General features: G+C 54.7%; 1 protein-coding gene across 1 annotated transcript; it reads left to right on the forward strand.

Annotated features, from left to right (window-relative positions):
* The first annotated feature begins 291 nt into the window (after positions 1-291).
* On the forward strand, positions 292-11,466 carry MPO (myeloperoxidase). Its single transcript, XM_025363122.1, has 12 exons — positions 292-619; positions 765-858; positions 1,208-1,383; positions 1,576-1,699; positions 1,804-1,933; positions 2,016-2,222; positions 3,193-3,511; positions 5,646-5,806; positions 7,654-7,909; positions 8,406-8,576; positions 9,430-9,667; positions 10,458-11,466. Exons 1-12 carry the CDS (start codon positions 466-468, stop codon positions 10,663-10,665), a joined length of 2,238 nt encoding a protein of 745 aa, XP_025218907.1. The 5' UTR covers positions 292-465; the 3' UTR covers positions 10,666-11,466.
* Positions 11,467-12,567: the final 1,101 nt, after the last annotated feature.

Here is a 12,567-nt window from a genome sequence, read left to right on the forward strand (position 1 = left end):
CACCTGTAATCCCAGCTACTTGGGAGGCTGAGGCAGGAGAATCGCTTGAACGATTGCACACCAGCCTGGGCAACAGATCAAGATAACGTCTCAAAAAAAAAAAAAAGACGGGACAATGCCGGTCCCTCCTTTCCTGCCCCTTCCCCCCATTTCAGGGGCCCCTCTGTGTGTACCTCCCAACCCCAGTGGGGGACGAGAGACAGTTCAGTCTCCAGGATCAGACCTTCCTCTCCCTCACCCCGCCCCCAGCTTACAGGACATAAAAGCGCAGATTGAGCTAAGAGGAGCTGCCAATATCAGGTGAGCTGTGGAGGTGGGGTCCTTGGAGACTGGATGACAGCAGCTGGAAGGGGATAAGGGTGCAGTGAGCCCCTCCCTCAAGGAGGTCTGGCTTTATCCAGAGACAGGGCCCTCTGAGGTGGGGCTGAGGTACAAAGGGGGATTGAGCAGCCCAGGAGAAGAGAGATGGGGGTTCCCTTCTTCCCTTCTCTCAGATGCACAGTGGACTCAGGACCTTGCTGGGCTGGGGGTATCACTGCAGAGATGAAGCTGCTTCTGGCCTTAGCAGGGCTCCTGGCCATTCTGGCCATGCCCCAACCCTCTGAAAGTGCTTCTCCAGGTAATAGTTCCCAAGGTGGGAGAAGATGGTGTGTTGGGGTGGTTGTGTTCCAGAAACCCCTTTTCTCAGAGCAGGCCTTCTTAGCTCTGGGGCCTGATAGGGGGTTGGGGCCCATTCCTGACTTTGTGATCCCTGCTCTGGGCAGCTGTCCTGGGGGAGGTGGATACCTCGTTGGTGCTGAGCTGTATGGAGGAGGCCAAGCAGCTGGTGGACAAGGCCTACAAGGAGCGGCGGGAAAGGTGGGGCACGAGGCACTGCCCAGCTCTGGACAAGGCTGTCCCAGGCCTTGCAGAGAAGGAGCAGGCAGCAGGGAACTTGATGGTGGGAGAGGGAGATTACGGGGACCCATGTGGACTCCCTTTCTGTATGTCTGTCCCTGTGTCTCTGGATGGGAGAAAAGCTTAAACGCCATCCTTCCCAAAGCCTTGCCTGTCTGGACACCCAGGTCCATATCCTTTTTATAAAAGGAAGCCTTCCTCCCACCCGTGGGCCTGTCTGCATGGTCCTGCATGTCTGCCCCTGGGCTGGGGCTCTGCTGGGTGGGTCTGCACCCCTTCTCTGGCCCTCACTCCTCCTTTCTCTAAGCAGCATCAAGCAGCGGCTTCGCAGTGGCTCAGCCAGCCCCATGGAACTCCTATCCTACTTCAAGCAGCCCGTGGCAGCCACCAGGACGGCGGTGAGGGCTGCTGACTACCTGCACGTGGCTCTAGACCTGCTGGAGAGGAAACTGAGGTCCCTGTGGCGAAGGTCATTCAACGTCACTGGTACTGTTGCCCATCCCACCCCAGGCCCCTGCTCCACTAGTGACTCCTCCTAGGGACCACAGCCGTCTCCCAGTGATCCCCTCAACTTCTTCCTCCAGGGAGTCTCAGGGGTCTCCAGGGCTCCTCAGCCTCAGGTTGCCTGGGATAGGAAGTGAGGCGGCTCAGCTTCCCCATTGCTCTTTCCCTCGGCAGATGTGCTGACACCGGCCCAGCTGAATTTGTTGTCCAAGTCAAGCGGCTGTGCCTACCAGAACGTGGGGGTGACTTGCCCGGAGCAGGACAAATACCGCACCATCACCGGGATGTGCAACAACAGGTGCGGCTGGCAGGGGGTGGCTGCAGGACCAGGGCTCAGAGAGGCGTCCTGGATGCCTCAGGCCTCCCGGTGTCAGGTGTCAGCGCCCTGTCACCCCCTTGCAGACGCAGCCCCACGCTGGGGGCCTCCAACCGTGAGTTTGTGCGCTGGCTGCCGGCGGAGTATGAGGACGGCGTCTCGCTTCCCTACGGCTGGACGCCTGGGGTCAAGCGCAACGGCTTCCCGGTGGCTCTGGTGAGCGCCGGGGGGGCAGAGGGGGCGAGGCCCAGCCACGCAGTGCGCGGACCCAGGCGCCAGCTGACTCCGTGTCCCGTAGGCTCGTGCTGTCTCCAACGCGATCGTGCGCTTCCCCACGGATCAGCTGACCCCGGACCAGGAGCGCTCACTCATGTTCATGCAATGGGGCCAGCTGTTGGACCACGACCTCGACTTCACCCCTGAGCCGGCCGCCCGGGCCTCCTTCCTCACTGGCGTCAACTGCGAGACCAGCTGCGTGCAGCAGCCGCCCTGCTTCCCACTCAAGGTGGCCCTGCTTCCCGCCCACTGCCTGGGTGGGGAGAGGGGAGATTGTTTCTGGAAGGGGCCATCTCCTTTCTGTGCCCAGGTTTCCTTTCCCAGCCGCTGAGGAAGGCTGGCCCTGCCTTCCCTGTGTCCAGAAGCACTGGCTGCTCAGCTGTGACCTGTCTCCTTCCTGTGCCTGGGCTCAGCCTACTGGCAGCCAGGGCCGTCCATTTGCTCACTGCCTCTCGCAGGCCAGGGGAGAGATGGTTGTTCTTCCCTGGCTGACAGGAGTCCTGTTGGTGGAATCACTGGCTTTTTGTTAGGTTGGGAGAGGGTTCTGGGAGGAGGACCTTCCCAGTGCCCCCCAAGCCTCCATGCTCAGTCGTGTTTCCTCCCCACTGAGGGGGCAGCCCCAACCCCCATCACAAAGAAGGAGAGAGTCTGGGGGTCTGGTGGGTGCCGTGGGATAGGGCTGGGAGTGGGCAAGGTAGTCGAGGCACTGCTGAGTACGGAAGGAGGAGGAGAGAAAGGAGAGAGCGCCTGAGAGAGGGAGAGAGACGGACAGGAGAATGTCAGGGCCAGAGGGAGAGCAGGCACAGCGGAGAGAAGGGGAGAGAGAGAGGCGAAGCTTTAGTGAGGAAGGGTCGGAGGCCTGGCCTCAGCCTCCTAAGTAGCTGAGACTACAGGCACCTGCCACCATGCTTGGCTAATTTTTTGTATTTTTAGTAGAGACGGGGGTTTTACCATGTTAGCCAGGCTGGTCTCAGCCCAGACCCAGGGGCTGCCCAGGTTCCCAGTTCAGTGTTCTGCTCATTAACCCTGCAGCTCAGAGGCTGCTGCTGGTGGTGCCCTAGGCAGCGATCCCGTTCGGGCCTCCAGAAGCCTCTGCAGCTTGAGGGTACCAGAGGTCCTGAGGGCAGGGGAAGAGCCACTTCTGCCTGGGCACCTTCCCTGCCCTCGGTGAGCCAGTCTAGCCTCTCTCTGTGCCTCAGATCCCGCCCAACGACCCCCGCATCAAGAACCAAGCCGACTGCATCCCATTCTTCCGCTCCTGCCCGGCCTGCCCCAACAGCAACATCACCATCCGCAACCAAATCAACGCGCTCACCTCCTTTGTGGATGCCAGCATGGTGTATGGCAGCGAGGAGCCCCTGGCCAGGAACCTGCGCAACACATCCAACCAGCTGGGGCTGCTGGCCGTCAACCAGCGCTTCCAAGACAACGGCCGGGCCCTGCTGCCCTTTGACAAGCTGCACGATGACCCCTGTCTCCTTACCAACCGCTCAGCGGGCATCCCCTGCTTCCTGGCAGGTCAGCATTGGGGTAGGGACCAGGGGTGGCATAGGAGGTGTTCCCTGTTGGAGCCACAGTGAGTCTGTTTGTGAGCAGCTAGTGGGTTTGTTCTTAGAGAGACTGTCCTCACCGGCCATTACTATCAACTTCGTGATATTAATTCAGTTGCCTTGGTAACAAGTCAGATGGAGCCAGAAAAGCAGAAAAGCAAACAACCTCTCCAACCCTAAGATGGAGACCCAGGGATGGACGAGGAGCCTCTGTCCATCAGTCCGTGGCTTTCTCTGTCCCTCTTTACCCTTCTGGACTCTGGAAGAGAGGAAAGTTGAGTCCCTCAGGAGCGGGGAACTAAAGGACAGAGAGGGCTGTGGTGCCCTTGCCCTCTAGAGCGACACTATCCAATGTGGTAGCCACTAGCTGCCTGTGGCTATTTTAATTTTAGCTATTTTAAGTTAAATAAACCCCGTTTCTCAGTGGTGCTAGCCACATTTCAAATGCTCAGTTGTCTTACAGTCTAGTGGCTCCCCCTAATGGGTGGCACAGATGTAAAATATTTTCATCATCTCAGAAGGTTGAGTTGGACCACACTGCTCCAAAATATCCCCTCCTGCGCATCTTAATTGCCCATAATAAGAGATGATGGGATTTTAAATGTAAACAATTGGCAGTTTTGGAGACATGATTGGGGCAGTGATGGCAGCCATGACCAGACATTTTCCAGCGTTTTTTTTTTTTTTTTTTTCCCCTAAGATGGAGTCTCACTCTGTCACCCAGGCTGGAGTACGGTGGCACAATCTTGGCTCACTGCAACCTCTGCCTCCTGGGTTCAAGCGATTCTTCTGCCTCAGCCTCCTAAGTAGCTGAGACTACAGGCACCTGCCACCATGCTTGGCTAATTTTTTGTATTTTTAGTAGAGACGGGGGTTTTACCATGTTAGCCAGGCTGGTCTCAAACTCCTGACCTTGCGATCCACCCGCCTTGGCCTCCCAAAGTGCTGGGATTACAGGGGGGAGCCATTGCACCTGGCCATTTTCCAGCATTTTTAAATGAAAGCCCAATAGTGGACCTCAGGCCCTTTCCTCTGGCCTCCCTCTGCCTCCTCCTAATGGTTCCTGCTGGTCTCTCCCTGGCTGGGACCCTGGGAGGAGGATCCAGGTCGGACTTTCTACAAGAGAGGCCGACCTCTTCTGGGCTAGTTAGGCAAGGGCAGCCCTCCTTAACCAGACTCAGCTGCCCCCAGCCTGGCTTTGATGAGCCTCATGTCCCAAGCCTGGGTCATTTTGACCTCTAGCTGCCCATGGATGGAGATGCTGCTCTCAGAGAATTTCCTTTCCACCAGCTTCTAGAGTTGACAAGGACTGACGCTAGTGTCCTGACCCTAGCCCTCTGGGCCCTGCAGAGAAGAGTTGTGGGAAGACTAGGGGAACCAAGGGGGATCTGCTTAGTTTTCTTGAACAGTCTCAGGTGTGGACGCCACACATCTCATGTCCTAGCGCCCTCCCCTGGAGCAGGCTGCACCATTGGCATGTAGGAAAGGGCAGGGCTGACAACTCTGTTGAAATGGTAGTGGCTTTCTGGAGTCCTGTGTTGAGAAGGATTCTGAGGTGGCATCCAATGTTAGCAGGAAAGAGTGCTGTGATCATTAGCTGCATCAGACATGGGCGTGGACGTAGGCTGTGCTGAAAGGCATGCTTCTTCCCAGACACTCCTTGGAATCAAGAGAATCAATGAACCAAGCAGTGTTCATAAGTCTCATACTTTGTACCAGGCACTGTGTTAAGTCCCATGTATCCATATGTGTGCTAGGAGGGAGGGTAAAATATAAAAAGGCACAAGCCTTAGTCCTGTGCTCAAGGAGCTCCCTGTCTCAGGTACAGGAAAGTGGCACATCGTGTGTTGGAAGTGATGCCTATTGAATGAACATCCCCAACCAGCAGTGCCCCTGAGCTGAGGCAGAAGATATTATTGTGGACTGGGGCATCAGGGCAGGCCTCCTAGAGGAGTGTAAATTGGGGATGGTGTGAAAAGATGGATGGGGAGGAGGGTTGAGTAGGAGGCATTTCAGGCCTTGGCTGGGGAGGGGGTTTCAGTGGAGCAAATCTTTTCTGGGATGGAGGACTTAGGAATGACAGTGGCTTTTGCCTCCCTAAGGGGACACCCGTTCCAGTGAGATGCCTGAGCTCACCTCCATGCACACCCTCTTACTTCGGGAGCACAACCGGCTGGCCACAGAACTCAAGCGCCTGAACCCTAGGTGGGATGGGGAGAGGCTCTACCAGGAGGCCCGGAAGATTGTGGGGGCCATGGTCCAGGTAGGCTGTCTTGAGCACCGGGCACACGGGATCCAGATGTGCCCCTGCAACATCCTAGCCGTGTGACCTTGGGCAAGTTCCTAACCCTCCTGAGCCTTGCCTTCTTCATCCATGAGGCTATAAGGATTATAATACATATGTGAAAACACCTTTCAGATAGTAAGTGCTTGACAAAGGCTTCTTCCCTTTCCTCTCCTTCGCAGGTTTGCTCCCTGCAGTCTTCTTTCCTGTGGGTCTGTTGTTGGTGTTGGGAGGGTTGAATGTTTGACTTAGTGCCTGAGTAGCTGTTCAGTAAATTCTTCTTCCTTCTATCTCACTGTCGCTCTTAGCTCCTTTACCCACTCACATCTTTCTAAAATTAAAAAAATTATAGGGCCAGGCACGGTGGCTCATGCCTGCAATCCCAACACTTTGGGGGGCCAAGGCAGGTGGATCACGAGGTCAAGAGATCGAGACCATCCTGGCTAACACGGTGAAACCCAGTCTCTACTAAAAATACAAAAAATTATCCGGGCGTGGTGGTGGGTGCTTGTAGTTCCAGCTACTTGGGAGGCTGAGGCAGGAGAATGGCATGAACCCGGGAGGCAGAGCTTGCAGTGAGCTGAGATGGTGCCACTGCACTCCAGCCTGGGCAACAGAGAGAAACTCTGTCTCAAAAAAATAAATAAATAAATAAAATTTAAAAATTATTATTATTATTTTATTTTTATTTTTTGATACAGGGTCTTACCCTGTTGCCCAGGTTGGAGTGCAGTGGTGTGATCTTGGCTCACTGTAATCTCCACCTGTCAGGCTCAAGCCATTCTCCCATCTCAGCTTCCTGAGTAGCTGGGATTTCAGGCACGCGCCACCATGCCCGGCTAATTTTTGTATTTTTTGTAGAGACGGGATTTCGACATGTTACCCAGGGTGGTCTCAAACTCCTAGGCTCAACTGATCCGCCCTCTTCGACCTCCCAAAGTGCTGGGATTACAGGCATGAGTCACTGTGTCCAGCCCACTCACCTCTTCTTTTTGGCTCTGTCATAATCCACCCAACGTCATTAGCCTCATTTACTCCTGGGGCAATGTTCCCGGTTCTGTCTCTCAACATCTGGTGCTTCATTGCCCCCACCCTCTCCCTCAGAGGCAGATGCAGACACACACACACACACACACACACACACACACTCCTAGATTCTGGAGGAGAGAGTTTCCGGTGCTAAGGGTGAGTTTTTGATTTGCACTAAGAACTCAAGTGAAATTCATTTACACTCCAAAAGAACTTCTAGAAGCTAGAATGTAGAGTGAGACTGTTCCATGTCTTCACTTTTCACGGGGAAAATCATGCCAGATGGTCCTTCATTCCTTCCTGCCTCCCTGCTTTCCACAAACCTAAACTGAGCCTTACTGTGGGCAGGCACTTGGTGGGCACTGTGAAGAATTTCAACAACTTCAATTTCCCTTGCTCTCAAGGACTTTATAAGATAGTTGCAGAAATGACAGATTAATAATGTGCAGACAAGGAAGTTACCACAATGACAAAAAAAGTGATTTGCTATTTAGTCCTCTAAGGCAGAGGGCAATATAATTATCCTTAATGTACATTTGAGGAACTCAGACTCAAGAGAGGTTAATGACTGGTCCAAGGTCACCCAGCTAGCAAGCAGTAGAACTCTATTTATGCCTCTCAGTGCCACTCTGTTAGGCCCAGTTCCAGTATTGTGGGAGGTTATTCCCTGACCGTAGAGGGATGGGAGGGATTCCCCAAGCCAAGAGCAGGCAGAGACTCTGGCCCTCCTGTGCTGCCAGGTGGCATTTGCAGTGGAGAAGTGGGTAGAGAGGCCATTCCAAATGACTTGTCTTTAGATCATCACTTACCGGGACTACCTACCCCTGGTGTTGGGGCCAGCGGCCATGAGGAAGTACCTGCCCAGGTACCGTTCCTACAATGACTCAGTGGACCCACGCATTGCCAACGTCTTCACCAATGCCTTCCGCTACGGCCACACTCTCATCCAACCCTTCATGTTCCGCCTGGACAATCGGTACCAGCCCATGGAACCCAACTCCCGTGTCCCCCTCAGCAGAGTCTTTTTTGCCTCCTGGAGAGTAGTGCTGGAAGGTAAGCGGGACCTAGGCCAGGAGCGAGTGGGCTGGCAGCTAAAGGTGGGGTGGAGGTCACCTTGGCTCTAGGGAGCTAGGGTGGGGAGCAATCTGGTTTCCTCCCATCTTGGAGATCTGGTCTGACTCTCCAGCCTCAGTTCCCCTGACTCTGCTTCCATATCTGATAATAAAGAGTGGGGGTGGGGATGGCTCTCAGAGGTAACTGGCTACTTCCTATGTGTTGTGGCTTGCTGTGAGCCAGGATGCCAGGGCCTGGGAGCATCGCAATCTTGCAAGTCTGAATGGCATAATCTCCTGAGATCTATATGCCCCTGGATCATGTAGTGACCAGTGAGGACCTGCTCACTGGAGCCACCTTGGTACCAGGCACTGCATGTGCCCAGCCGTCTTCTCAAATACTCCTGACCTTACCTGGACTTGTCCCTCACTCCAATCTGAGCTCTGATACTGATCCAGATACTTCCTTCCCCTGAGCTGGCTCCTCTGGTCCCCAGGTGGCATTGACCCCATCCTCCGGGGCCTCATGGCCACCCCTGCCAAGCTGAATCGTCAGAACCAAATTGTAGTGGATGAGATCCGGGAGCGATTGTTTGAACAGGTCATGAGGATTGGGCTGGACCTGCCTGCTTTGAACATGCAGCGCAGCAGGGACCACGGCCTCCCAGGTGAGGGGCTGCAAGAGTCTCCCCTGACACTCTCCTCCCCTGAGCTGCCTCCTAGGTAGCCCATCACTCCTCTTCCCACTCTAGGGCCCCTGCCCTCTCCAGAGCATATTAGAGGCACTTTGCTCTCAGGAAGTAGTCTGAGACTCGGCCCCTGCCTTTCCCTGGACCCATCTGATCAATTTCCAGCTCCTCTCAGCCTCCTTTGCATGCTGTAATTCTCATCTGAGGGGCATCATCATCAATGATAACCCACAGTCTAAAAATCTGTCTCTGTCATAATTTCATTTTGCTTCATTGTATGTTAACTCTGGGGGAAGAGATTATTGTTGCCTTCATTTTACTGATGAGGCAACTGAGGCTTGATGAGATTCAGAAGCTGGACAGCTTCTTTAGTCAAGTCAGTGGCAAAGCTGACATTTGAAGCCAGATTAGCCTAACCCCAAAGCCTGTGCCTATGTTATGGGGTAGCCCATGTGGCTGAGGCTCCTAGACACACTTCACCTCTCATGGGTCAGAGATAGACATGTTGTGCTGCTCTGGAGGGGGACAAGGAGATGTCCCTATTCTTGGACCAGCAGGAACTGTGGCAATTTAGGGTTTGCCTTATGGTAGGCGGGCAAGAGAAAGACAGAGATGGTCCCAGAGAGGCCCAGTTGTGCTCCTTGGTCTGAGCCAAAGGTTCAGGGTTCCCTGATGTGAGGTCCTTCCCTCCCTCTATGACCTTGGTTGTGTTGGGAAGGTGGGTTTTCTGGGCTGCTGGCAGATATGTGAATCTTCCCGGCTGTCTCCAACGACCTCCCCACCTTGAGGCAGAGGGACCTGCCCACAGCCACCTGTCCCCTCCCCTATGCAGGGTACAATGCCTGGAGGCGCTTCTGTGGGCTCCCGGAGCCCAACACGGTGGGCGAGCTGGGCACGGTGCTGAGGAACCTGGAATTGGCGAGGAAGCTGATGGAGCAGTATGGCACGCCCAACAACATCGACATCTGGATGGGCGGCGTGTCTGAGCCCCTGGAGCGCAATGGCCGCGTGGGCCCACTCCTCGCCTGCATCATCGGCATCCAGTTCAGGAAGCTCCGGGATGGTGATCGGTGAGGAGGGGCAGGCGGTATGGGCCGCTGGGTGGCTGTGGGCCTATCCCTGACTCTCTCGGAGCCCAAATTTCCTCCCGTCAGGTGAAGGACTGGAGGAGTCAGTGATTTTCCAGTGTGTTCCAGGAATCCTCCAGATGCCCTGGAGTGCCTCTAATGTGCCCTGAACCTGTTGGGGGTGCAGCAAGGAGAGACCTGGACCCCTGGTTGTAAAGGGAGGAAGATAGAAAAATGCCACCCTTAGCTACTTATTCCCGTGGGTTTCACTGTGCAACCACGGGCGTGTCAGCCACCAGTGGGCAGTCCCCTCCCAGCTTTCCCACAGCTCCCCTTAGTGTCATTTCGTCGTGGTCCTGACATCTTCATGTCTAGTTCTTGCTTAGCCTGTATTGCACTTTTGGGAAAATTAGAAAAAGGTGCCCCTCTCTGGGTGGATGAATTATAAACCACCCCCAAGATTCTCTCTCACTCCTATGGATGCAATTCCTGGCCAGGGCACAGGGCTTCAGGAGTGTGTGTGGGCCCTGGTCCCCCTCCAGCGTGGTGCCCTGGAGGCCGCTGGGCTAGGGATAAGGGACAGGCCACTGGGCAGCTGTGCTTTACTCTGCACAATGAGTGGAACATCACTTGTGTGAAAGCCCCTGGACTGCCCAAGGGCCTGGGGCCCTCCTGTGCTGCCAGGTGGCATTTGGTGTGACCTTGTTATATCCAGGGAGCAGCACAAGCCCACCGATGCCCTGCCAGCCCAGAATATCCTCAGGCACAGTGTCCATGGGTGTTTCCCATGCAGGTTTTGGTGGGAGAACGAGGGTGTGTTCAGCATGCAGCAGCGACAGGCCCTGGCCCAGATCTCCTTGCCCCGGATCATCTGCGACAACACGGGCATCACCACCGTGTCTAAGAACAACATCTTCATGTCCAACTCGTATCCCCGGGACTTTGTCAACTGCAGTACACTTCCTGCATTGAACCTGGCTTCCTGGAGGGAAGCCTCCTAGAGGCTAGGTAAGGGAGTGCAGCAGTGAGGGGTATATCTGGGCTGGCCGATTGGAACCACGGAGATCTCCTTGCCCTAGGTGAGCCCAGCCCTGTTCTGGGTGCAGCTGAGAAAATGAATGACTAGACATTCATTTGTGTGCTCATGTATCTGCAAAGTATATAAATTGGCATTTCATGTGTGTGTGTTGTCTGAACATGGGGAGTGTTTGATGGGTTATGTGTATGTGCCATTTATGTGAGTGTGTGTTTGTGCCGATGAGAATACTGAGTATGTGGAAGGCAGCAGAACGGACTGGTGAGGCACACAGCTCAGGAATTAGACTGCCTGCGTTCCAATCCTGGCTCTGTGGCTTGCTAGCTATGTGAACTTGAGCAAATTACCCTCATTAAACAAGAGTTTTCTTCCTTGTAAATTACATCTGTCATGGTTTCTTGGAGGGCCCACTTGTATCCTCTTGTTCTTCATTTATTGAGCACCTACTACATGCAAGGCACTGTACTGGGCATGAGAAACATATAGAGGCAAGAAAGAGATACCAAGATGCCATCTGTGTCTCGGTTAGCAGAGCTGGACCAGTGGTGCCCTGGAGGGATGAGCCAGCTGCAGCTGGGCTCTGTGGTTGACTTATGGGCCCAGCCAGCCAGGCTCAGGCCATGGCTCCCCTTTTTCTTCCTCACCCTGATTTCTTGCTTATTCACTGGAGTCCTCCTGAAGAGGAACTGGGCCTGTTGTACTTTCTGTACCATTTATTTGCTCCCAACATTTATAGTAATAAAGGCACCACTGATGGGGACCTCCACTCTGTCCATGTCTGAGGAGGAACTGGCGCTTTTGCAGAGACTTACTCTGGGCTCTGAACTTGAACCAGTGTGGTCTGTGCTCAGGGCCCTGTGTTTCTGAACTGAGGGTGAGGGTGTCGGGGAGTTTTCCTTTGAGATCTGTACGTGGAGGGCAGTCATCTCTTGGAAACATGGAGGGCAGGGCATGCGGTGCAGACCCTCCTCCCTCACCTCCACCCCTGCCACCCTGCAGGGAACTGTGGTCACCAAGCTCTTATGTTTGTTAATTGCTCTAGCAAACGTTTGCTATGTGTTCACTCTGTGTCAGGCCCGTGCCAGGGGCTAGGAAGTGGAGGGGACAAAATGCTGTGTGGTAGGAGAGAAAGTGCAGGCACCTGGTGAGGAGGCAGGCCCTTTCCCGACGAGAGGGGCCTCTGCATCCTGCATCCTGGCAGCCTGGCACAGGGGTTCAGAGGCCCTCAAGACAGTGGACTCCTTCTCACTCATGGTGCACATGGCCCCTGGAGCAGTGAGAGCAGATGGCTGGGCCCAGAGAATAGGGCCAGCACTGAGGGAGGGGAAGGAGTGTATTTCCCTAGTAGTCTTGCCTGGAGCTTGAACCCTGCATCTGACTGGAGGACTCCCTCCCTCTCCCCTTCCTTCTCAAGTGTGGGGAGGGGCCGGAAGTGGTGTAGGATGGTGGAGTCTAATGTACTCATGGGGCCCTTGGTAACGTTAGGACCTCACCATGGTAAGCAGCAGCATAAATACTGCTTGTCCTCATTTCCACGATGAGGAGAGGGCTGCTCAGAGGGGTGAAGCAACTCGTCTGAGGCCTTGAAGAAGTGGGGGGCAGTGCCAGGCTGCAGTCGAGGTCATCTGGCTCCTGGGCTCTTCCCACAGGATGACTGGGTGTCTCCCACTCCCACCCCACCAGTCAGGGGATCTGGAGGCCCTGGTTGGGCTAATCTTTCCCAGGGGGTCATTTTAAAAGAAGAACATATGAATATGTATTGGGCAGAAGCTCAAGGAATGTTCTGGAAGTGCTCCTTCAGAGACATCACAGGATCCAAGGATCACTCTAGAAGAGAGTATTTCTCAGAAGGGCCACTGGAAGTGAT

The sequence above is a fragment of the Theropithecus gelada genome, chromosome 16, assembly GCF_003255815.1.
Source record: "Theropithecus gelada isolate Dixy chromosome 16, Tgel_1.0, whole genome shotgun sequence".
Taxonomy (NCBI): Eukaryota; Metazoa; Chordata; class Mammalia; order Primates; family Cercopithecidae; genus Theropithecus; species Theropithecus gelada.